This window comes from Pogoniulus pusillus, chromosome 12 (genome assembly GCF_015220805.1).
Source record: "Pogoniulus pusillus isolate bPogPus1 chromosome 12, bPogPus1.pri, whole genome shotgun sequence".
In the NCBI taxonomy this organism is placed as follows: domain Eukaryota; kingdom Metazoa; phylum Chordata; class Aves; order Piciformes; family Lybiidae; genus Pogoniulus; species Pogoniulus pusillus.
The window spans coordinates 1,008,440-1,033,790 of NC_087275.1; the positions used below are offsets into that span (position 1 = coordinate 1,008,440).

A 25,351-nucleotide genomic window follows, 5' to 3' on the forward strand; every position below is an offset into this window, starting at 1 on the left:
TTGGTCTTTTTCCTTGCTTTAGTTTTGATCACCCAGTTACTATCTTCACACTCCTTTATTTACAATACCATTTCCATTTTACAAAGTCATTTCTCTCATCACTGCCACTGCCACTGCCAGCCCTAGCAGAATCTAGGAAACTTTCCTCCTCTCTTTTAAAATCTTACCTACAATGAATGCAGACAGTTTCCATGGACCCTATCTACTTTTATTACCTCCTATCACACAGGGATGATAATGTCCTTTTCAGACATTGCGTTTTGTTACTAAAGAAAGCCTCCCTTAACTATGATCAAGTGTGATTTTTAATGCATGGGATTTGTCTGTGCAATGGTTTGGGAGTTACCTGCCCCCTCCCTCTTATGAAATCACCCAGACTAGACTCAGCCAGCTGCAAGTTAAGGAATGAAGCTTTATATTCACAGCTTAGCACAAGATGCAAGCAGAGAGTTACAACAGTTACAGCTATAGACAGAAATAGACAAGTTAAAGGTGATACAGAAACACAACAGCCCTGCCAGAAACCAGAGTGCCCAGGAGGGGCTCCCAGCCACCCTTCCACCTTCTTTCCACCCCTCTACCTTATCCCAGAGTTTGCTTTATGGTCAAGGCAAGATGCAAGGATGAGCAAGGGGGTGTTAGAAGCACAATTAGTTGGGTTACACAGGGAGAAAAGCACAGGCACCAACTGCAACAGAGACACGGGCACACACTGACCGTCTTCCACTGTCATGTGTTTTGTGTTCTTGTTTTTATACCTCTCAGCAAGCCTGTGAGTGCAGCAGACATCACCAGTGTTTCCTTTTCACAGTTTATAATCTAATTTTTCCCATTAAAATATTCCAGTTAGCCTCCAACTAGCACAATCTGTGACATTAGATCTGTTTCCAAATCATGATCAAGCAGCTATTTCATATCTGCTGAATCTCAATTTTTTTACTCCCTTTGGAGTGTACAGAAACATCACAATTGTATTAACTTTTGTTTCATCATAATCAAACATCTGGACATCTGGGTTTCTGAGAAAGGCTGTGCAAAATAAAGTTCTGCTTCACTGCAACTTGCTGTGGGACATTGCCTGAATTAATCATACTCTTAACAATCAACAACAACAGATCATCACCAAATACATTTGCCAGGGGCTTGAATGTGCACTTGTAGTGCTTCATTGCTGGGGTTGTTTAGCCTGGAGAAGAGGAGGCTCAGGGGTGACCTTATTGCTGTCTACAACTACCTGAAGGGTGGTTGTGGCCAGGAGGAGGTTGCTCTCTTCTCTCAGGTGGCCAGCTCCAGAACAAGAGGACACAGCCTCAGGCTGCGCCAGGGGAAATTTCGGCTCGAGGTGAGGAGAAAGTTCTTCACTGAGAGAGTCATTAGGCACTGGAATGGGCTGCCTGGGGAGGTGGTGGAGTCGTCGTCCCTGGGGCAGTTCAAGGCAAGGTTGGATGTGGCACTTGGTGCCATGGTCTAGCCTTGGGCACTGTGGTAAAGGGTTGGACTTGATGATCTGTGAGGTCTCTTCCAACCTTGGTGATACTGTGATTGCATCGTGACACTGCCACACACTCACCAGTGGTGTCCCCCAGGGAGCAGTGCTGGGCCCAGTCTTGCTCAATATCTTTATTGATGATCTGAACCAGGGGATTGAGTCCAGCATCAGTAGATTTGCAGAAGACACCAAGCCGTGAGCAGGTGTGGGTCTGTTGGAGGGTAGGAGAGCCCTGCAGAGGGACCTGGCCAGGCTGCATGGGTGGGCAGAGGCCAATGGGATGAGATTTAACAAGGCCAAGTGCAGGGTTCTAGACTTTGGCCACAGCAACCCCAAGCAGCACTACAGGCTGGGGACAGAGTGGCTGAGAGCAGCCAGGCAGAGAGGGAGCTGGGGGTGCTGGTAGAGAGGAGCTGAAGATGAGGCAGCAGTTCCCAGGTGGGCAGCAGAGCCAATGGCATCCTGGGCTGGCTCAGGAGCAGTGTGGGCAGCAGGACAAGGGAGGCTATTCTGCCCCTGTGCTCAGCACTGCTCAGGCCACACCTTGAGTACATAAGCCCTCTGAGAAGAATCTGAAGGAGCTGGGGGTGTGCAGCCTGGAGAAGAGGAGGCTCAGGGCAGAGCTCATTCCTGTCTACAAGTGCCTGGATGGGGCACATAGTGCCATGGTCTGGTTGATTGGCTGGGGCTGGGTGCTAGGTTGGACTGGATGAGCTGTGAGGTCTCTTCCAGTCTGGTTGATTCTGTGATTCTATGATGCAAATACTGGATGCAAATGCATATGCAGAGGCCATTTAAGCTCATTTTCTCTCCCTGCTCCCTGTAACTCCTGTCACTACATCAACCTGAGGTGGATGATAAAGGTAGTGATACTGGTTAGTTCGTTCCTCTCTTCCTCCTCCTTTCTTGGCTGTGAAGAGGATGGAGAGAGAGCCTTTCAAAAAGTGCCTGCTGTGCTTCATATGCTTACAAATTGCTTGGTATCTCCTCTGGTCACTCTTCTGCCAGTCCCAATTCTCTGAGTAAAGCCCCTAGGATGCATGCAGTGAGCATGGCTATGCCATTAAGCACTGGTTTCCAACTGTCAGCTTTACACTGCCGTTTTCACATGTAACTCTACTGCCCAGTAATTGCATTCTTTAGCTCAGCTGGGCTTGCTACCACTCCACTCTCTTCTCCACACTATTAAGAGCACCACATCAGGGTTCACCATTTGTAGCCTTTGACTGGTGCAAGAGCAGGCATGGACTTCAGAAGGCTTTCCTCCCGTGAAGACATTTATTTGCACAACTTAATTTTCTTATATACGCTTCCAGTTCTATTCATATGGCAGTCTACAGGCTTCAGACCACAGCCTTTACTACCCATGCATACTATTGCATCAGTTAATTACGTCAGACCCACTCCCAAATTCCTTCCATTCCCACTTCCATTTATCTTATCTCCCATCCACACCTAGATGGCAGAATGCTGTTTCACACCAAACTGAGCTGAGATATGCCATTGCCATCTGTATTGTATTTCTTTAGGTTATACTGTCTATTGAAGAGGGCTACAGGCTTCCGGCTCCCATGGGCTGCCCAGCTTCTCTTCACCAACTAATGCTTCACTGCTGGCAAAAGGAGAGGAACCACCGTCCAAAATTTAGTGACATTGTCAACTTCCTAGACAAGCTGATCCGCAACCCAAGCACCCTTCACACCCTAGTGGAGGACACACTTGTGTAAGACTTTTCAGTACCTTTTCTTTTCTTAATAATCCATTATATCCACCCCTTAAATGTTTTAGGGCATTAACTGGAGGTTGGAGAGAGTGAAAGTTCTGAATTCATAAACTAATGAGGATTGATCTAACTTGAAGCCCTTTTTAAGATTTGCTTTCTCGTTAATGCACTGATTTTTGCTGGGGAGGGGCCTGGAGCAGAGCCCTGTGAGGAGAGGCTGAGGGAGCTGGGGGTGTGCAGCCTGCAGAAGAGGAGGCTCAGGGCAGAGCTCATTGCTGTCTACAACTACCTGATGGAGGCTGTAGCCAGGTGGGGTTGGGCTCTTCTGTCAAGCAACCAGCAACAGAACAAGGGGACAGTCTCAAGTTGTGCCAGGGGAGGTCTGGGCTGGATGTTAGGTGGAAGTTGTTGGCAGAGAGAGTGATTGGCATTGGAATGGGCTGCCCAGGGAGGTGCTGGAGTCGCCCTCCCTGGAGGTGTTTAAGAAAAGCCTAGGTGGGGCACTTAGTGCCATGGTCTGGTTGGCTGGCTAGGGCTGGGTGCTAGGTTGCACTGGATGAGCTTGGAGGTCTCTTTCAACCTGGCTGATTCTCTGATTCTATGATTCTAAGTTAAACAGATTGTATTAGGGGGTTTTGTGGGGTTTTATTGTGTTGGGTTTTTTCCTGAGCTATTTGTGCACTGTTTGTCCTTAACCTTTGTGAATCTCTTTGTTCAACTGTTTTGTGTGTATGTCTGCTTCTCCTATGTGCTTGTTTGCTCTGTAATTTTTTCCTCTGTTCAACAGCCTGCCTCTCCATCTGACAGTGCACAAGCAATTGCTGAACTGCCTTGCACTAATATCCTGCAGAAAGCAGTTGTGTCTGAGCTTGCTAAATCTTTATTCATCCATGGAAGAATGGCAACAGTAATCAAACAAGGGGTTATGCTATTGCCAGTCCACGACAAATTCTTGATGGTGTTGCCTAATGTTTTATGCATTAATAATAATATCCCTAAAATAAATGCAGCAACAAGATAAACAAGGCTGTGGTGGAACAATCTGTCCACTCTGTATTTTTAGGCTTATCAATGCAAGATGTTCCTGGATATCAGCTGGAATCTGTGAAGGTCCAGGTGGCCTCACTCACGTTAACTGATTTTTACCTGATGATGAAGGTGTTTTCATAGAGTCTCCCTGAGTCTATAAGGCTTGGGTGGGTCTTGGTGAGAACCTCTATGGGTTAAGAGGGTGTGGTATATGATTTGGGGAAGGACTGAGCAACAGAGAAAAGGCTGGTATCTTGTTGAGAGAGAGGATGAATGTAGAGCTTAATTGGAAGCCTAGAATCAGGGCTACAGAGATTCTATCTACCACAAACTCATGGAACTTAATGACCATGCACTAAAATTCCTGGTCTCTGTGTGTGTGCATATATATACACATATGACTAGCTACTCAGTCACTTTATTTAGCATCAGAGTAATGCATTTTTATCTGTTCTTACTTTAAAACATTATTTGAGATCTAAAAAGTCAGGCTTGTTTTCTTTCAGTCAAGATTTTTTTGAGCTCACTTGCTTTGGGAAAATTTCTCCATTCATTTGGAAATATTTGATGCTGTGAGTCTGAACAATTCTTGTGTCACTATTAAGTTAAGAGGTCAGCAGTTACTATATAGAATTGTACAATCATGAAAGTAATTCAGGATGGAAGGGATCTTGGTAAGTACTTACTCGAGGTTTGTATTTACTCATGTTCTCCTATCCTTCAGTTTCATTCTGTGTCATTTTGATAACATGAGTGAAAATCAGTCTGTTTAATATACTTCAATATACACAGTTAAAATTTGCTGTGTTAAGGGTGTGTAGCTTCCTAGAGTATATACAAGTTATATTTCATTAGTTTGTGTTGGATGGCTTTCACATCCATAGGCTGGATGAGTGGGCAGAAGCCAAAGGGGTGAGATTGAACAAGGCCAAGGGCAGGGTTCTACACTTTGGCCACAACAACCCCAAGCAGCACTACAGGCTGGGGCCAGAGTGGCTGAGAGCAGCCAGGCAGAGAGGGAGCTGGGGGTGCTGGGAGAGAGGAGCTGAAGATGAGCCAGCAGTGTGCCCAGGTGGGCAGCAGAGCCAATGGCATCCTGGGCTGGCTCAGGAGCAGTGTGGGCAGCAGGACAAGGGAGGTTCTTGTGCCCCTGTGCTCAGCACTGCTCAGGCCACCCCTTGAGTGCTGGATGAGCTTGGAGTGCTAGGTTGGGCTGGATGAGCTTGGAGGTCCCTTCCAACCTGCTTGGTTCTATGATTCTACATTTTAATTTTAAATAAATTACATCTCTCTCCTAAAGGCGTCATAAGTTCTTTATAGACAGCAGTGTGCTTTTACTGCATTCTGACCCGTCTGATCCATACCAAGTCAGTGGAAGCTGTGAGCCTCCACCAGTGTGACACGCAACAGAAGACCACAAATATAGTTCCCAGAGTCAGAATCTGTGGTCCCATCATTCTATTTCAGTTGCAGTAATATTAGGGAAAGAGCTGAAACAGAAATCTGCCTAAAGCAGCTGCTTCACTGTCACTTGCTACTCTATATAGAAATTCTCTGCCAAGGCAGAAGTGGAAATTTTAATTATTCTTTGCTTCTTTTAGGATTAGTCTTAGGTTTTGAATACTGCAATCAAACTCTTCCTGTAGTGTAATGGTATAGAAATAAGAAGCCATTTGGGATTTTGTTGTTGTGGTGGTATTTGTTTGTGATTTGTTGTTGTTAGATACATTTAACAGTATTGAAATATTTTTAAATTGTATCTCCTGTTAAATTTTGTTTCTCCTTTACTTGGGCTACTGTTTGTACAGCTCATCCTAAATGCAGGAGACCTGTACAGAAACACTGTGGGAAGAAAATAAGAGCAGTGGGACAGGTCTGTTCCTCAGTTTGCTACTGGCCTGCAGTGGCTTCAAAAGGTGCATTAAGTAGTACAACTTGATAGACTGGCATGATCTGTATGCTTTGGGCAATGGGTTAAAGAGATCCTGAGTTACGAGCTGACCTTCAGTGCACAGGCTCCTCTCTCATTTCTTCTGCCTTTCACTCTGCTAGGCACTGCTTTTATTACATTGAGAGTCATATTTTGTGCTGCTTTGGTGACCTTTGCATTTTTGTTTCTACAGAATGCCAGATTCACCTGGTGAAGTTCCAGAATATCCTTTCTTTGTTTCAGTCAGCGACTGGCTGGACTCCATAAAAATGGGTCAGTACAAAAATAACTTCATGGCAGCAGGCTTCACAACTTTGGATACAGTTTCAAGGATGACTACTGAGTAAGTGTGTGACCTGTTACCTCTGCAGTGACTAAGCAGTGAATTCGTTTGGGTGCTGCAGCGACATAATCATCAACACTTATGGAGCAGCACTTTCATTTCCTGACCTGCCCAAGAGAATAAAATACAAATACTCTTTGTTTGGGGTCTTTTAATGACAACACGGGGGAAAAACATCATTAGAAGACTCAGAACTGATAGTTTCACTCTGTGGCTATGCTAAACACTACCAAAGGGCAGGCAATGAACATACTTAATGTTTCTCTGAGACTCAGGTTCAGTCTAGACCACTGAAGTATGCAGCAAAAATCTTTTCTTACTTTGCTGTGAACATCATCATGCCCCTGCCAGCCCTCACACCTTGCTGCTTTTCTGACACCACTGCATCCAGTACATAGGAGCCTGGGCAAACTATGCATTAATAAGGTTAGACCACACCTTGAGTACTGTGTTCAGTTCTGGGCCCCCCAGTTTAGAAGGGACGTTGAGATGCTTGAGTGTGTCCAGAGAAGGGTGATGAGGCTGGGGAGAGGCCTTGAGCACAGCCCTACGAGGAGAGGCTGAGGGAGCTGGGATTGGTTAGCCTGGAGAAGAGGAGGCTCAGGGGTGACCTTATTGCTGTCTACAACTACCTGAAGGGTGGTTGTGGCCAGGAGGAGGTTGCTCTCTTCTCTCAGGTGGCCAGCACCAGAACAAGAGGACATAGCCTCAGGCTGCGCCAGGGGAGATTTAGGCTGGAGGTGAGGAGAAAGTTCTTCCCTGAGAGAGTCATTGGACACTGGAATGGGCTGCCCGGGGAGGTGGTGGAGTCGCCGTCCCTGGAGCTGTTCAAGGCAGGACTGGACGTGGCACTTGGTGCCATGGTCTGGCCTTGAGCTCTGTGGTAAAGGGTTGGACTTGATGATCTGTGAGGTCTCTTCCAACCTTGGTGATACTGTGACACTGTGATACTGTAACTTGGTTAGGAGCAGGTGCAGATTTGTTGGAGGGTAGGAGAGCCCTACAGAGGGACCTGGCCAGGCTGCATGGGTGGGAAGAAGCCAATGGGATGAGACTGAACAAGGCCAAGTGCAGGGTTCTACACTTTGGCCACAGCAACCCCAAGCAGCACTACAGGCTGGGGCCAGAGTGGCTGAGAGCAGCCAGGCAGAGAGGGAGCTGGGGGTGCTGGCAGAGAGGAGCTGCAGAGGAGGCAGCAGTGTGCCCAGGTGGGCAGGAGAGCCAGTGGCATCCTGGGCTGGCTCAGGAGCAGTGTGGGCAGCAGGACAGGGGAGGTTATTCTGCCCCTGTGCTCAGAACTGGTCAGGCCACCCCTGGAGTGCTGTGTCCAGTTCTGGGCTCCTCAAGTCAAGAGAGATGTTGAGGTGCTGGAAGGTGTCCAGAGAAGGGCAACGAAGCTGGTGAGGGGCCTGGAGCAGAGCCCTGTAAGGAGAGGCTGAGGGAGCTGGGGGTGTGCAGCCTGCAGAAGAGGAGGCTCAGGGCAGAGCTCATTGCTGTCTGCAGCTACCTGAAGGGAGGCTGTAGCCAGGTGGGGTTGATCTCTTCTGCCAGGCAAGCAGCAACAGAAGAAGGGGACACAGTCTCAGGTTGTGCCAGGGGAGGTCTAGGCTGGTTGTTAGGTGGAAGTTGTTGGCAGAGAGAGTGATTGGCATTGGAATGGGCTGCCCAGGGAGGTGGTGGAGTCGCCCTCCCTGGAGGTGTTGAAGCAAAGCCTGGCTGGGGCACTTAGTGCCATGGTCTGGTTGACTGGCTAGGGCTGGGTGCTAGGTTGGGCTGGATGAGCTTGGAGGTCTCTTTCAACCTGGTTGATTCTATGATTCATTGATCCTGTGACCACAGCTGGTACTGCCTATTGCTCATATTTTGTATTTTCCTGTCTTCCACTTCCCTGTTTTCGAAGCTCTGACTGCTTTAGGCTGTTTAATTCTGTGTTTATAAACAGCCTCTGTGTAAATACTTGCTGGAGACCAGAAATCCAAATGAAACTAATACAATCCAATGAATTGTTACTACTAATAATTAATTACTATTCATACCAAGGAATAATATGAACAATTATCTTTTTTTTCTATTAAACCATAACAGGTGTACCAAGTGAATCACTTCCATCCATATGTTTGCTGACTCCTCTACTGGAAATAAGTAACTTTACAAAGCTCTTTGCAAAATCCACCATGACTCAAGTACATTATTTTTAGAAGCATTCCATAATTGTGTACTTTTCTACAGTTTCCATTCTGCCCTGTGGTGATTTCAGACTCACAGGTCTGTAGTTCCCCAGACTGCCTCTGGAAACTTTCTTATTTTCTTGGGCATCACTCTCCATGCCTCAAGCACTGAGATATCTTTCAGCATATGGAACAGAGCTGACAAGTCCCTCTCTCTCGTCCCTCTTAGTAATTCCACCATTTCATCCTCTGGCTCTTTCAAAACTCTTGGCTAAATACAGTCGTGTTCTGGAAGTGGTTATTCTCTTTTTCCTTTCCTTTTTTTCCCCCAGTTTGCCCTATAAACTCTCCTGCAGTCACTTCAACTTTGGACAAGTCCCCTGGCAAGTGCCCCTTAGAGGTCCTGGCATGGGAGTCGCTTCAATTTCTTATGCAGTGAATGTGAACTCAAATAAGTGGTTTGCTCTGCCAGCAGTGGCCAGTCTTCCACACTCCCAATACCCAAGTCATCATTAGGCTGTACAGACAACCTGGCTGCCTTCTTATGCCCAGCAAGTCTGCAAAAGGGTTTGTTATGTTCTATGAAGTGTCATTTTTCCTACTGTTCCTCAAGTCCATCTTTTAGCCTGCCTTGCCATGCTTTTACAGATAACCTGGCTAAGGTTATCATCGTTTCCACTTTGTTTCCTTAGATACCACTTCATCTTTTTGAAACATTTCTTCTTTCTTCAGGCAGCTTCTGTTACCCCAGGCCTGCTGTCTTTTTTCTGCACTCTGCAAAGGCCTAATGAATGCTAAGCATTATTCCTGCATTTCAAGTACCTCTTCCCTCATAAACCTTTACTCTTCTAAATGACTCTTTCTGGCTTCCGTGATGCTTGATATTTTTTTGTACAGTCCCTGATGACCTTAAGTGTTGTATGGATTTAAAGCCGAAGTACATAATAATTGCTGCTAGCCATTAGCTCTTCATTTGAAGGATACAGAGGCAGGTATTGTGAACTGCAAATCTGAAGCTCATGAAGGTCATGCCTCCTCTTGTGAGCTGCTTTACTAGGCATACCAAAGATTCTCTAGGTGTATCTGAACAGACAGGATCTATGCTATGTCCTGATGTGGGACAGGCACAGCTGACAAGGCAGATCTGAAGTTTCCTGCCCTTGCCACCTCTGTGATCTTTTTCAGCGTCTTGCACGTGGTGATGCTTAGAGAATGACAAGCCTTGAAAGTGACAGATGCTGAGGGTTGTTGACTTCATTCCTGCCAAACGTTCCTGCCTAGACGGAATGAAGGGAAATCAGGAAAAAAATCCAAGTTGAAATGAAAGATTCATTGCTATTCAGATCTTGATGTGGCCTCTCACCACCACTCCCCAAATCACTGCAATTTCCAGCTCAGGACTGCAAGAGTGAGTTGCAAGAATAAGTAGGAAGCATTTGCTACTAACACACTGCTTAAAAATAGGCAATTAGACTCCATACATGGAGTCCTTCCTGGAGATTTGGAAAAATTACTGGACCATTAGTAGCACAAAAGGTATCAGTGCTCTAACTACACCTTCTGGCTGTTTTCATAAACATCTGTCTTTATTGATGATCTGGACCAGGGGACTGGGTCCAGCATCAGTAACTTTGCAGATGGCACCAAGCTAGAAGAAGCTGTGGAGCTGCTGGAGGGTAGGAGAGCTCTGCAGAAGGACCTGGCCAGGCTGCATGGGTGGGAAGAAGCCAAGGGGGTGAGACTGAACAAGGGCAAGTGCAGGGTTCTGCACTTTGGCCACAACAACCCCAAGTAGCACTACAGGCTGGGGACAGAGTGGCTGAGAGCAGCCAGGCAGAGAGGGAGCTGGGGGTGCTGGCAGAGAGGAGCTGCAGAGGAGGCAGCAGTGCCCAGGTGGGCAGCAGAGCCAATGGCATCCTGGGCTGGCTCAGGAGCAGTGTGGGCAGCAGGACAAGGGAGGTTCTTGTGCCCCTGTGCTCAGCACTGCTCAGGCCACCCCTTGAGTGCTGTGTCCAGTTCTGGGCTCCTCAATTCAAGAGAGCTGTTGAGGTGCTGGAAGGTGTTTGGAGAAGGGCAGCAAGGCTGGGGAGGGGCCTGGAGCACAGCCCTGTGAGGAGAGGCTGAGGGAGCTGGGGGTGTGTAGCCTGCAGGAGAGGAGGCTCAGGGCAGAGCTCATTTCTGTCTACAACTACCTGAAGGGAGGCTGTAGCCAGGTGAGGTTGGTCTCTTCTGCCAGGCAAGCATCAAGAGAACAAGGGGAAACAGTCCCAAGCTGTGCCAGGGCAGGTTCAGGCTGGATGTTGGGAGGAAGTTGTTGGCAGAGAGAGTGATTGGCATTGGAATGGGCTGCCCAGGGAGATGGTGGATTCGCCCTCCCTGGAGGTGTTGAAGCAAAGCCTGGCTGGGGCACTTAGTGCCATGGTCTGGTTGATGTGTGCTAGGTTGGGCTGGATGAGCTTGGAGGTCTCTTCCAACATGGTTGATTCTGTGATTCTTTAAAAATTTGGAATTGAAAGGTCCAGAAAGATTGCTGCTTTCTTAGATGTTCCAATTTGCTCTATATTTACAAGTGGCTTTAATATACTTGCATCCAATATTGAACTTTTTGTCTTGCAGTGACATTAGAAGGATTGGAGTTGCGCTGATGGGACACCAGAGACGCATAGTCAGCAGTGTACAGACTTTGCGGTTGCACATGGTGCAAGTACAGGAGAAAGGATTCCATGTATGAACGTGCTAGAATCAGCTGCACTCTGTGCCTCAACGTTTCTGAAAGGGAAACATATTCTCATTCTTCTGCTCTTCCCAACTTCAAGAACTGCAATCTTCTATTCAGACTATCAAAGTACTTCTACGTTAATGCTTCCAAACTGGAATTCTTAATCACACTGCATAGTTCCTCCACCGGTTGTCTGCCTACTGCACGGCTGCTGCTACACACTGATGAGTAACTCAGCATGGAGGCATAACTTTGTATAACACCGTTTGGGAAACTTTCATCAACTTGGAAGTAATCCTGTTTGGCTGGGTGTGGCTTCTTTATTGATGTACTTCGAGTTTGCTGGTAGATCAAAAAGTATTGGACTTCTTTCATGTCCCGCGACCACGCAACTTCCAGTACCAAATGTGCCATCTAAAAGAAGTTTGACACGAGAATTCATTTTATCTCTTAATTAATCCACACGTATGGGTCCTATCACTCTGTTACTTCATAACAGTTGGAATGCTGGTGCCTCAAAACGTTCATATTTGTGCCCAGAAGTGACTGGTTTCAGGTAGCAAGTTTTCATTGTGTGACTAATCGGGAGGATAGCGAGAGAAACCTGTTTGAAATCTTAAAGTCCATGATTTTGAATTTCTTTAGCACTCAGCACTTTTTATGTCTGAAACTATAGTTTAGAGTGGAAAATTTGATCATCCTTGGGATTCTTCACTACCCTAGACCTTTTCTATTTGTTTTTTCCTTAACTCAGCATTTGCTTCTACTATGTGGCCAACATTTGTTGCAAAACTAATTGTAACATTTGCATAACCACAGATGAAATATGGTTCCCAGCTATATTGTGGCCATGCAGACTTCAGGATGTTCTGTGTTCCGAAAATGCAGGCCTTCACTGCTTCAATTACGCATCATTTCCACCGGTGGTAGAGACTTTAGGGAGCCAGCCATCAGTGGGGTGGTGTACTTATTCCCATGGGAGAAGGCCAGACATCTCACCCTCCAGTTGAGGGCAGTGGCACAACCATGGTGTACTTATTCCCATGGGAGAAGGCCAGACATCTCACCCTCCAGCTGAGGGCACTGGTACAATGACAATCCAGTGCTGGAAACTACATGCTGTAGTATTCACTTATCTTGTACATAGGCAGAAAAGGAGATGTAAGATGGCAGTGTAATGATGTGTTGCTTTGAGTCTACTTCTGCTTGCTGTTAGAATTTCAGAGCAGGCTGCTGAGATGGAGCTCTGGTCACAACGGGCTAGATCTGCACTTAGTACAGATACCTAAATGACATCGAAGACACTTGCCTTGTAAAATCTTCAATAGCCATATTTACATGACAGGAAATGGCTGCAAAGGCCTAACTTCATCTTTGCACCTAAGACTTGCAACTTCCACCTTTCCTTCCCACAACTGGCACAGATGCGCCAGGCCACATTTGGTAGGGGCTCTGCGCCGCGGGGAGCGGGGGCCAAGAGCAGACGCCTGCATGCCGCAGAAGTCACGCACTGAGCTGCGTGCACGTCACACCTAGGCTGGGTGCAGAGGCTTTGGTCCAGTTACACACTGCTCAGAGGGTGGCTCTGAGTTACGTGGCATTCCCATACATGCAAGCATTACAAGTACTCCATTAAAGCCTGCATTTGGGATAGCACAGACATATAGCAAAATGAATTAACTGCTTTATGGAAACACAACAATATTTAATGCTTCATTTAGAGCTTGTAAATCAAAGCATACTTCCTAACCCTCAGAAAAGGCTGCCACTGCAGACTGGTGGCAAAGAAGGGAAATCAGAAAGCAGCTGAGAGAAGATTATGCTTCCAACCAGGTAAAAGTAAGATGTGCCAGTGTGGTGGAGGGTTGCAAAGCCCTCAGCCAGGCCTGATTCAGTCTTATCACAATATCTTGGAATAACTGCATTAATTTCAGTGGGATAACAGTAGTGCACTAAGGAAATTTTCCTTTCTTTTGTTAAAAAAAAAAAAGTGAGAGAGAGAAGTTTAGCTGAGGAGTAAGTTTTCTAAAGGTTAGGATTCCCCAGTGGTATGCAATGTCAATTCGAGGATCTGTTTTTAAAGAAGGGCAATTCCAATGCCCCTTTTAACTACGAACTTTTCCAGCTTGAACAGTGCCACTGAACTCAGTGGGACTGTATAAGCATGTAGGTTCTGCAGGAGCACAGGCCTTCGGCAGGAAAAAAAGCACTGTCTTCTTTGCTGTGACTGCCCCAATTACACATCTGAATAGGGTTTTAAATCATAGAATCATAGCATCAGTCAGGATTGAAGGGACCACAAAGATCATCCAGTTCCAACCCCCCTGCTATGGGCAGGGACACCTCACAGTAGGTCAGGCTGGCCACAGCCTCATCCAGCCTGTGCTTAAACACCTCCAGGGCTAAGGCTTGCACCACCTCCCTGGGCAACCCCTGTCAGGGTCTCACCAACCTCATGGTGAAGAACTTCTTCCTCACATCCAGTCTGAATCTACTCATTTCCATCTGTGCTCTTTGTTACCACAAGGTTCCTCACACTATTTTTTAGAGCTTCTTTTGTGCCCATTTTTTCCCCATTAAACCATTTAACAAATATTATGGTTCTCTGATTTTAGTAAAGGAAGAAAATCCTCCTTACTCGAAGCCCTTAGAGTTTTGCTAGTCGTTTTGCCTGTCATTGATTCTGTAACAAACAATTAAGCACCTACCGGGTGGCCAACGGAGCAGGCCAAGCCAGCATGTCTCTAGGAAAGGCAGGTCCTGCCTAAGCAACTTGATCTTTTATGATCAGGTTCCTGCCTGGTTAATGTGGGGCAGGCTGTGGATGTAGTCTACCTGGATTGCAGCAAAGCCTTTGGTACTGTCTGCCACAACAAGCTCCTGGCACAGCTGCAGCTCATGGTTTGGACAGATTCACTCTGATATGGGTCAAGAACTGGTGGGATGACACCAAGCTAGGAGCAGCTGTGGAGCTGCTGGAGGGTAGGAGAGCCCTGCAGAAGGACCTGGCCAGGCTGCATGGGTGGGCAGAGGCCAACGGGATGAGATTGAACAAGGCCAAGTGCAGGGTTCTACACTTTGGCCACAGCAACCCCAAGCAGCACTACAGGCTGGGGACAGAGTGGCTGAGAGCAGGCAGGCAGAGAGGGAGCTGGGGGTGCTGGGAGACAGTAGCTGAACCTGAGGCAGCAGTGCCCAGGTGGGCAGCAGAGCCAATGGCATCCTGGGCTGGCTCAGGAGCAGTGTGGGCAGCAGGACAAGGGAGGTTCTTGTGCCCCTGTGCTCAGCACTGCTCAGGCCACCCCTTGAGTGCTGTGTCCAGTTCTGGGCTCCTCAGTTCAAGAGAGATGTTGAGGTGCTGGAAGGTGTCCAGAGAAGGGCAACAAAGCTGGTGAGGGGCCTGGAGCACAGCCCTGTGAGGAGAGGCTGAGGGAGCTGGGGGTGTGCATCCTGCAGCAGAGGAGGCTCAGGGCAGACCTCATTGCTGTCTACAACTACCTGATGGAGGCTGTAGCCAGGTGGGGTTGGGCTCTTCTGTCAAGCAACCAGCAACAGAAGAAGGGGACAGAGTCTCAAGTTGTGCCAGGGGAGGTCTGGGCTGGATGTTAGGAGGAAGTTGTTGGCAGAGAGAGTGATTGGCATTGGAATGGGCTGCCCAGGGAGGTGGTGGAGTCGCCCTCCCTGGAGGTGCAATAAAGCACTTAGTGCCATGGTCTGGTTGATTGGCTAGGGCTGGGTGCTAGGTTGGGCTGGATTGAGCTTGGAGGTCTCTTCCAACCTGGCTGGTTCTATGATTCTATGAATGTGCAGTTGGAGTTTCCATTTAAGCAAACCTAGTGTGCTGGTTGAAAGAATCTGGCCTACATTGCAGAGTGCTTCATGAGTAAAAGAATTCAAAAACTAAAGTGTGCATTCCGTGGGAGGCAAAAAGAAAAGGCATCAACATGTGGCCATAAGGAAATGGGTCTGCATTATTTACAAATAACATCCATCTGTAGATTTTTCACACAGATATGATTGGCATTAATCTAGAATGAAACTCATCCATCTGTACTGCTACTACTACTAATTTATCACATGAACCTCAAAAATACATCTTAGTTGAGGACCTCGAGTGTTGAGCTGGACCACGTTGGTGTCTTCTATCCAACAAATACACTGCCTCAGCTGTCCCTCATATGCCAGCCTCCATGTTTCAAAGGTGAGTGGCAAGCTACTCGGATGTGCATGCAGCCAAGCAGGATCGTCATCTAACATGGTAACCACATCAGGCATCCCTATTGAAGCTATCCTCTCCTGTCAGCCGCAGCCCTGAGATGTGTTAGAGTGATTCTTCACACTTAATGTTGGAAGTCTGCATTTGAGCTAGTCATCTGAGCTTCCCTTTCATCCATGAAGAGAAGTGGGCCCTTGTGGGAGGTGTGAGTCATCTGGCAACACCAGTTACTTCCTTCTGAGTCGAATGTATTGACCCAAAGAAGCTCCTGTTTCTCTGCATTCGAAGTGATGAAAATGACTAGCTCATGGCCAGACTTCTGCACTCGGTCAGATGAATCCCCTGCATTGATTGTATCTGGTCCTTACACTGAACCTGTGAAAAAGAGAGGATCTTGTCCATGATGGGGATGTTAAAATTGTAGAAGCCACAGCAGAAGGTTTAGTAGATTTTGCTCATGAGGTTTTTACAGGTTGGAATCACCAAGAAGAAATGGAACTCCATGAGACAAAAGGAAGAGAATTGAGCTATGTAATTTGAATTTTCCTTAAACAAAAGTTACCCTTCTTGTTTCCTATGAAGGTAAATTGAGTGTCTGCCCAATAGAAGCTTATTCACATGCTTGAAGACATCAGCCAATGCTTTTCAGCAAAAGGCAATCCTTTAAAAAGTTCACTCAGCAATAAATTCCAAACCCCTAGTTGCTCTGGACACAGCATTCCCTGCCAAAAACTGTATTAGGTATTAGCTGAATCTGGTTGATTGGAGAGGGCTGGGTGACAGGTTGGACTGGATGATCGGAAGTGTCTTCCATCCTGGTTGATTCTATGACTCTGTGATTCTATGAATTATTCTGACATGAAACTTATAGATTGCAATCCTTTGATTTTTCTGTAATTGAAGACTGACTATCCATTTCCCACTTTCAATATGAGCAGCCTAATACTGGGCTCCATTCATATCTTTTCTCCTGCAGCCTTATAGAGCTCATAAGTAACACGTGGGCAGTCTTTATTCAGATGCAAAGATTTACCACGTGGAATAGCTGGGACTGTGGAGGTGCCTAGTAAGGCTGTATTAACAGCAGCAGTTTCCATGCTAGAATGCTCCCACAGGATCAGATCAGCCATCGGGCTAAAGCAGCACAGAACATACTTTAACTTATACTGAAGCCAAGTTGCTAGATTTCACCTGGCCCCATTGCAAACTGAAGCATGTATTTCACTGTTCTCACTCAGGTGATGGAGTGGCTCCATGGACATGTACTTCACTGGTCTCACTCAGGTGATGGAGTGGCTCTATGGGCATGTACTTCACTGGTCCCACTCAGGTGATGGAGTGCTTCTATGGACATGTACTTCACTGGTCCCACTCAGGTGATGGAGTGGCTCTATGGACATGTACTTCACTGGTCCCACTCAGGTGATGGAGTGGCTCTATGGACATGTTCTGGCAGATAAGAATTTCTCTTACGAACATAAGGTACCTGTAAGTACCCTGTCATGAGCTCGGTCTGCCTTGGAATGTGTCTCGCAGGGAGCAGAAAGGAGGACTCACTTCTAATCTGGTCCAACACATCTTCTGAAGTAGTGATGTTAGAGTCATACTAAAAAGCATGTCTTCCATTGCATCTGCTAGGAAAAGGAATAAGAAGAGAGGTATTTCACTTACAACATTTGCACATGGTTGAAGAGCACTGTATTCTCTTAAACTTTTTTTTTCCCAGAATACCCTTGTTCACCAACTGTAATTGATCTGCCCTCAATAAATGGCCAAGATAATCTAGATAATATTTTATCCCCCTTTTTATAGTCACAGAGCATTACGGGTTAGAAGGGGCCTCCAGAGATCATAATGGTACTGGGAGGGAAAGTTGTGTGGGGCTGAGCTGACGCTTAGTAGGATAACAATCTTGAAATCTCCTGGAGAGACAACTGAATCAGCACTGAAAAGGAAAACCAAAAACCCCTAAAGCCTACAATAGGGTGAAAAAGGAATTTCCATATTGTGTTAAGGAGCCCTTAACAAAAGCCATGTGCTAACATCTAATACCTTCTGCCATCGTATGCTCTATTTACTAGAGCATATGCTCACCCATGAGATTGCATACAGTTCCTCAGATTATGGACCAGGACATGTTAAGCACACTACAGAAATAAAACATTAGCCTATCATAGAATCATAGAATCAACCAGGTTGGAAGAGACCTCCAAGCTTATGCAGTCCAACCTGGCACCCAGCTATTGGAGCTAGGTAGTTCTTTCAAAAGTTCTTTTCTTCTCCCTACCCTTTGCTTCAGCACAACCTAGCGCCCAGCCCTAGCCAATCAACTAGACCATGGCAACAAGTGCCATGTGTACATAGAGCTGTAAATATAATGTTCATGATAATGTCTGAGACTTTTCCAACCTACAGAATTAGCTGTTTCCCAACAATGACAATGGGGTTGATCTGCTCCATTGCCTTTTCAAATTCTTAATGCCATGTACTGTATGGTACTCCCCGGACATCCTTGGCTTGTTAGCTGGAAATGGAGAGCACCTCTTTTCCTCCACAGGCAGAAAGAAACAATCATTTCAGACTGCCTTACAGAAAGGTGCCTGGTCACCTGATGCTGAACATTTTACCACCAGCAGGCCAGATCCCTCTCTACTGATTCTTTACCATACAACCAATTAGTCCAGAAATCTTCAGTGATCATAGAGGGGAAGGAAGATGCACTTTCCCTGGAGGTGTTTAAGGAAAGACTTGGATGTGGCATGTACTGACATGGTCTAGTTGATGTGATGGTGTCAGGTCATAGGTTGGACTTGATCTCAGAGGTCTATTCCAGCCTCAATAATTCTGAGGTTCTGATTCTGTGAAAGCAGCATCTCTTGTAAGAAATAGCCCATGCTATAAGACGTTTGAGTCACTCTTCTGAAGTCCCTGAGGATGTTCAAACAATGTAACAGGTTAAAATAAAGGAGGTTTGCAAGAGAATACGGCTAAGACTATGCCAGTACATTGTGTAAGAGGTTGTGCTGAGATTTAGAAATCAAACCAGAAATTATTTCTTGAAAAACATGAGATTATAAATTGGATTAGAGTTGCAATGCATTTCCATGTTTTATGTCATAGATTGTCATAGAATCAACCAGGTTGGAAGAGACCCCCAAGCTCATATAGTCCAACCTAGCACCCAGCTATTGGAGCTAGCTAGTTCTTTCAAAAGTTCTTTTCTTCTCCCTACCCTTTGCTCCATTCCCCCCTTATTTCAGAGAGTTGTCCATGGTCTCTTTCATGCAGGGATCTTTTTGCTTTAGAAAATCTTTAGAGAATCTGGGGTTATGGACTTGCCTCTTCTGCTGAAGTAGCTGCCTTGGTGAGAGGCTGTGAAACAATTTGGTCAGATCCACTGCCACAGTGGTTGTCCATCCTTCTACTGCTCTGCTTGCTTACTATCTGCTCTGCAACCTAAAGCCCTCAGGCTCCTGTAACATTTCACACAGATCATCATAATCCCTCTCTGAAAGTGACCTCTCTGTGGAATCTGTCTCATATGGGCTGTCATATGTGAAATAATACAGCACCAGTTCAGTGCAAGGTATTTGTATGGGCATTTCTTTAAATACCCTGTATCAGTATCTCTTACCTTTCTTTCTTGTAAGAGATTTCTCTCTTCCAGAAAGGTTTAGCATATTATTTGATTTTTCATATCTGTCTAATTAAACTGGAAAAAACCCTGCCAAATTATAACAGTGAAAATGTAGGGGAAACTATATTTAAAAGATCATTCTCAGAATCATGTGAAGTTCTCACACCTGTTTTACTTGGCTCCTGTCCAAAATTTTAACCTATGTCTAAGCATCTGATCAGTGTTGACTAGTGGGAAATTAATAATGCATGCACTGTGCCATGCCCAGAAACATCTGAATCTGTGAGCAGTTACATCTTTGTGTGGCTTAATTTAAATAAGAAGGATGATTAGAAATGAGAATATTTACATGAGTAGAGTTAGGCTTAAAAGACTTTCAAATCCAAGCCCCTATAAATATTTGTAAGGCAGCACAAAATAAAATACTTTGTCTTTTTTTTTTCCTTGAGGAGTCAAGCATATTCATGGGCATTATCACAAAACCTTCTGCACTTACTGTCTTGAGAGCTGGGGAGACATTGCTAACCTTTTTTTTTATTATTTTGGAAATACTACATATTTTAGGGAATATTCATCTCATGCATGTACACCAGCATGTTGATTACAAACCTGTGAACAAACCATAACATTATACTAATAATTCTTGTTACCAACAACCCAGTGAAGAACTGCTAAGTAGTGGCTTGTATGTTGAGCAGTAAAGAACCCAAAACCCTGGGAATGAAAATCCACAAGTCAAAGAGAAATACAGCTCTCTGTGTTCTGAACTGTGTCATGTGTGAGGACTTGAGTGTAGACAAAGTAACCTTGAACCTGTAATCTCGAAAATCACATTGGAGGAAAATCTGCACTGGGATCTGAATATTCATTTCTGCTTCTGAATGGTTAAAAAGTGACCATTGAAACAGCTAGAAAGTACTTCTGGAGTATAATCAGAGCATAATATTCTGAAGCAAAAGAACAAGGGACACAGTCTCAAGTAGAGTGCTGTGTCCAGTTGTGGGCTCCTCAATTCAAGAGAGATGCTGAGGTACCAGAACGTGTCTAGAGAAGGGTGACAAAGCTGGGGAGGGGCCTGGAGCACAGCCCTGTGAGGAGAGGCTGAGAGAGCTGGTGGTGTGCAGCCTGCAGAAGAGGAGGCTCAGGGCAGAGCTCATTGCTGTCCTCAACTACCTGAAGGGAGGCTGTAGCCAGGTGGAGTTGGTCTCTTCTGCCAGGCAAGCAGCAACTGAACAAGGGGACACAGTCCGAAGTTGTGCCAGTCTGGATGTTAGGAGGAAGTTGTTGGCAGAGAGATTGATTGGCATTGAAGTGGGCTGCCCAGGGACATCACGGAGCCACCATCCCTGGAGGTGTTCAGGCAAAGCCTGGATGGGGCACTCAATGCCATGGTCTGGTTGATTGGACAGGGCTGGGTGCTAGGTTGGACTGGATGAGCTTGGGGGTCTCTTCCAACCTGCTTGATTCTGTGATTCTATAGCAGTGATAGGAAAAAAAATGTTTGCTGTTTTTCCAGGTCCAGCCTATGATAAAAAAAATAAACCAACAACCCAAACAAAAAAGCAGGTACAACTGACATCACTTAGATCAGACCCTCCAGCAGACACAATTCTGTATCTGAAAGACTACTTGTTCTCCTTGTTGCATACTGGCATTATTGAGAGAAACCTAAACAAGGAGTAAGGAGTAGAGCTATCCAGCTAAGAGTGGCTTACCAAATCCATTTTCAGTTTTCTCTTTTCCGGACTGAGCTCATTTCAGAAGGATTAAAAAAGGCAAAAAGAAAAACCAAAACAAGATTATGTTTCAATAGGTCGGATGCTCTCAGCTGTACAACTTGCCATCAGAGTTCGTGTATGTACAACAGGGTTAGCTGACAAACACAAAGTGCAACCAATGTTTCAAATCTGTAAATTAATTTAGTTACTAAAGTTCTGGTTTTGGGAAGGTTCTGCTCTAATGTATTTGGTATTTCCAGGTCTGTAATATGATGATATGATTTTACTAAAAAATGGAGTAATTGGAGTAATTCCTGGGGCAATGATGCAACAGTGAGGAGTTCAATGTTTCAGTGCCAGCAAGCACAGTCTTACTGTAACCAACACTTGTAGGAGCTGTTACCCATTTCAGTGGAGTGGGATGATACTTGCTGTATGTAAGATTCAGCTCTTGGAAGAGATTCTTCTTTCCTAGATCCCACTGCTGCCATGGTTGATTTGCTGTTAGAGAACCAGCACTACTTAGGTCACCTGCTGTCTCAGCATTCAAATGTTTCACTAAGCCCATTTGCTAGTTTTAATTTATCTGTCGAGGGGTTCAGATTAAGATGTAAGTTGGTCCTTCTGGGCATGAACTGAAGTCAGCTAAACCCATAAAAATATGTCAGTAGACTGAAGCAGGTTTTTGGTCAAAGGTTTCTGTAGATTTCATGGACTGGATGGCCTCATTTTAATGGAGGAGAAAAAAGTGCACTGAGCATAGGAGACTACCTCAGGGATGCACTGAAATAGATTAAGGTTACCTTCAACATGGCACAGCTGAACTGCAAGGTGCAAAAGATGGTTGATTGCTGCACTTTTGTTTTATTTGAAGTGGACTACTATGTCTGAGTCTGGAGTAAGTCAGTATTTAAAACAAACAGCCAGAACGTCTGGTGGAAGGATTATCATACCTACATAGCATCTACTGTTAGCTGTGGCCAGTCCTGTCTGCACATATGTGATCTGTCACAGCTGCATAAAACTCGGAGCAGGCTGCAATTCCCAGCACTGCTGCCAATGGCTCTGACACTTACCCTGTGCAAATCCATTGCACTGTACTGCAAGTACTCGTTTTTTCATGCATAGGAGTTTCTGCCATGATACAAGAGGGCCACCCACTGTCACCTTACTTTGTAAAGCTCAGACACCCAGGTGTGTCCAGCTGCAAGACCCTTGCTCCATTTTTCAGCATGCCATGCAGGTAGCTAAGGTTATACTGTAGCTTCATTGTTCATTCTTATTTGCACAGTGCTTGCAGCATAAGCATTAGGCACTGCAGAACAAAGCCAACAACATGAATTCAGAATTCAAAAGGAGAACAATGAGGACATATTTGACCTACATATCTCATGGCATATCTAAAAGAATTGGGTTTGGGATTATTTTTTGTCCCTGGAAAATTCCCCAAATTCCTGATTTCAATTCAGGATAGAATTGTTATCCTCATCAAACAACAGGATTTGTCTCTCTTCTTTCCTAAGCGTATGCCATCATGCAATACGGCCTCCCCTTCATAACGGAAGTTGTCTGCTTAGTTGCCTCTTTGAACTCCTCGTGCATTACACATACTAAGTTCTGAAATGTATCAGTTAGTGAAGGACATGGTAGCAAATAACTAATGTCCCTCTAGTGGCTCTGTTTATTGGACTCTCATTAACTCTCTATCTCCTACTCTAAGATTCCCAACATGTAAATGCATAAGCTGTTTGAAGCGTCTGGACATGATTTCCTATCTGCCTCTCCCCAAGAAACAGCTTTAATTGGCAATGTATCATTTTTAATACCATTTCTTTTGCAGCAATTTCTTTTCCCGACCTTACTATGTGAGGTAGAGAGGGCTATTTCAGAATAAAAGTTGGAAAAGTTGTTTCTTGGTTAACTGTGGTGAAGGAATTGGATTCAGTCAGTACTGCAGTATACGTTGCTCTTACCTATAGCCTTGTGTCTGCCTCTGTTGAGGCCAGTAAGAAAATACTCTGATGGCATGAGTTACATAATGCATAGTGATGCTGTAACTGAAAATCCAGAGACTAACAAAATTAGCTTGTTCTTAGAATCATAGAATCAGCTAGGTTGGAAGAAACCCCCAAGCTCAGCTAGTCCAACCAATCACCCAGCCCTGTCCAATCAACTAGACCATAGCACTAAGTGCCTCATCTTCTTCAACACCTCCAGTGACAGCGACTCCACCACCTCCCTGGGCAGCCCATTCTTGTTTGATGCAGTCTAATTCTTGGCCACAGGAGAGCATTGCTTGCCCATACAGAACTTGCTGTCCACCAAGACTCCAAGGTGTGCATCCGGTGCTCAGAAAGGGAGGAGATGCAGCACCGGGATGTGCCACCTGCCCAGACATTCTCCAGACAGTGCTAGTCTCCAGCGATGCATGCAAGTAGACATTATTTCCCCAGTCCGTTAGCTTTCTGCCATCATTGCCCAGGCAGGTTGTGGAGTCTGCCTCTCTGGAGATATTCAAGAACCACCTGGATGTGTTCCAGTGTGATCTGCTTTAGGTGATCCTGCTCTGGCAGGGGGGCTGGACTGGATGATCTTTCAAGGTCCCTTCCAGCCCCTGACATTCTATGATTCTACTGACTTCAGTAACAACAGGCACTCTGCACTTTTCAGGACTGCTCCTGCAGCTCAATAAAAACAAAAAATCTTGTAAAAAACGTCTGAAACCCAATTTACTGAAAGGAAGTGGTTTGTTTTCTGGCAAAGCAACCTTCGCTGGAATGATCTGTGTTCATTTTGTCATCAAAGGGTTTTGTTTTTTAAGAAAACAAAACAATTTGACTTACAGAACAATATGAGGAAAATACTTGACTACCTTCCAAAATATAGCTTTGATTTACTCTTGGAAGATAACATGGTTGATATCTTTTCTCAGGACAGTTTCTATATCTGTGTGTTGGTTTTAAAAATATTGGACTTAAAAGGGAGTTAAATCTCTGTCTCTTTTGTGAAATTAGATTGTACACAACTAAATATGACTGCTCTTCATAGTTTGCTCTTCTAGCATAGCCATAAACTGTATTAAAGTGTGTGTGTGTGTATGTATATATATATATAATTATTTGATGACAGACACTTTAAATTATATATGTAAGCAGCCATGTCAAAACTTAAAGGTTGATGGCTTCAAAAGTAATGGTATAATCATAATACTTGCAAACTATTTTACAAGCAGTAGCCTCGGCACAGGTCTTTTCACACACGTTTTCCAAAACCCACCTTTGCTTTAAAACCCCCAGGTGCCATTTCTTTTTCATTGCTTCGTTTCATCTTACCAAGATGTGTTTGAATAATGACAAGTACCTGTGACTCAGTCTTTATCAGCCATCTCACAGAAAAGCAGCCTTGGTACTGTACCTCTAAGTTATATCTTCACTGGTCTGAACTCATGTAGTATTGCACACAGCAGGCAGGAGCCACTCATTCTGCGAGACCGAACATTTCACAGCTGGCAATGTTGGTTTCCCCCCGGGACTGCCTCACTGCTCACAATGACTTTCCTTTACAACCTGTTTCCTACACATGCTCTTTCTGCCTATATATCTATATCTAGACTGAATCGCAGTCCCAAGGGCAATATCCATCAGAAGAAAAGTTGTTATTCTTTACTGAAAAGTGGTGTTATCTCCTTTTTTTAATTATTATTCTGATGCTAATCTGATGTTCCATGTAAATTTTCACATGCTGGCATGCCTAGAAGATTAATAGTGCAATCCAATGCTCAGCTCTCACATTGGGGTGTTTTCAAAGTGAAATGCATTGCACATGCCATCTCTTCACAGAAAGAGTATGTGGTTTGGCAAAGCTAGCTGCTGAGCAACATAAGAAGACTTTTGTACAAAGTACAAGTTACCGATTATTACTGTATTTTATTTTTCTATGATTTCCTAAGAGGCATTATCAGGTCTTACAGATGGGGTAAGCCTGTATATTGAAATATTTATTAGCAAATAAAAGTTACAGTACTGGTGGTTATTCCTGACTTAATGGTGTTTGTTTTGCCTTAGGTTAGCAATATCATAATAAACAGTGAAATTTGTCCTACGTGATCATGCAAAAAAAAAACCCAAACCTCAGCTGTTTAAGACAGGGTGGTGTACTAATAAAGATGGATCTGTAATATGTTCTAACACTTGAGATGTTTCGAGGTGCTGTTGTTTTTCTCTGCTTTGTTTTCAGCCAAAGAAAGCTTAATAATAGTGGCCTCTTCAGTTGTACCATCTAGCATTATGTCCAAATGCCCATACAGTTAACATCATCAGTGAAAAAAGGTGCACATTAAAAGTTCAAACGAGGACACCCTCTCCTTCTTGAGCTCTAGG

At 45.1% G+C, this 25,351-nt stretch overlaps 1 protein-coding gene across 5 annotated transcripts in view; it reads left to right on the forward strand.

Annotated features, from left to right (window-relative positions):
* Positions 1–12,179, forward strand: part of LOC135180060 (ephrin type-A receptor 6-like) — a 552,362-nt gene extending 540,183 nt beyond the window's left edge. For 4 of the 5 annotated variants that reach the window (XM_064152220.1, XM_064152215.1, XM_064152216.1 and 1 more), the window contains 3 exons: positions 3,019–3,212; positions 6,365–6,514; positions 11,299–12,179. In XM_064152220.1, coding sequence (XP_064008290.1) covers positions 3,019–3,212; positions 6,365–6,514; positions 11,299–11,413 — 459 coding nt within the window. In that variant the 3' untranslated portion in view covers positions 11,414–12,179. Of the gene's footprint in view, positions 1–3,018; positions 3,213–6,364; positions 6,515–11,298 lie in introns of those variants that run through there. The other variant, XM_064152217.1, reaches the window with a different exon arrangement.
* The last annotated feature ends 13,172 nt before the right edge of the window (positions 12,180–25,351 follow it).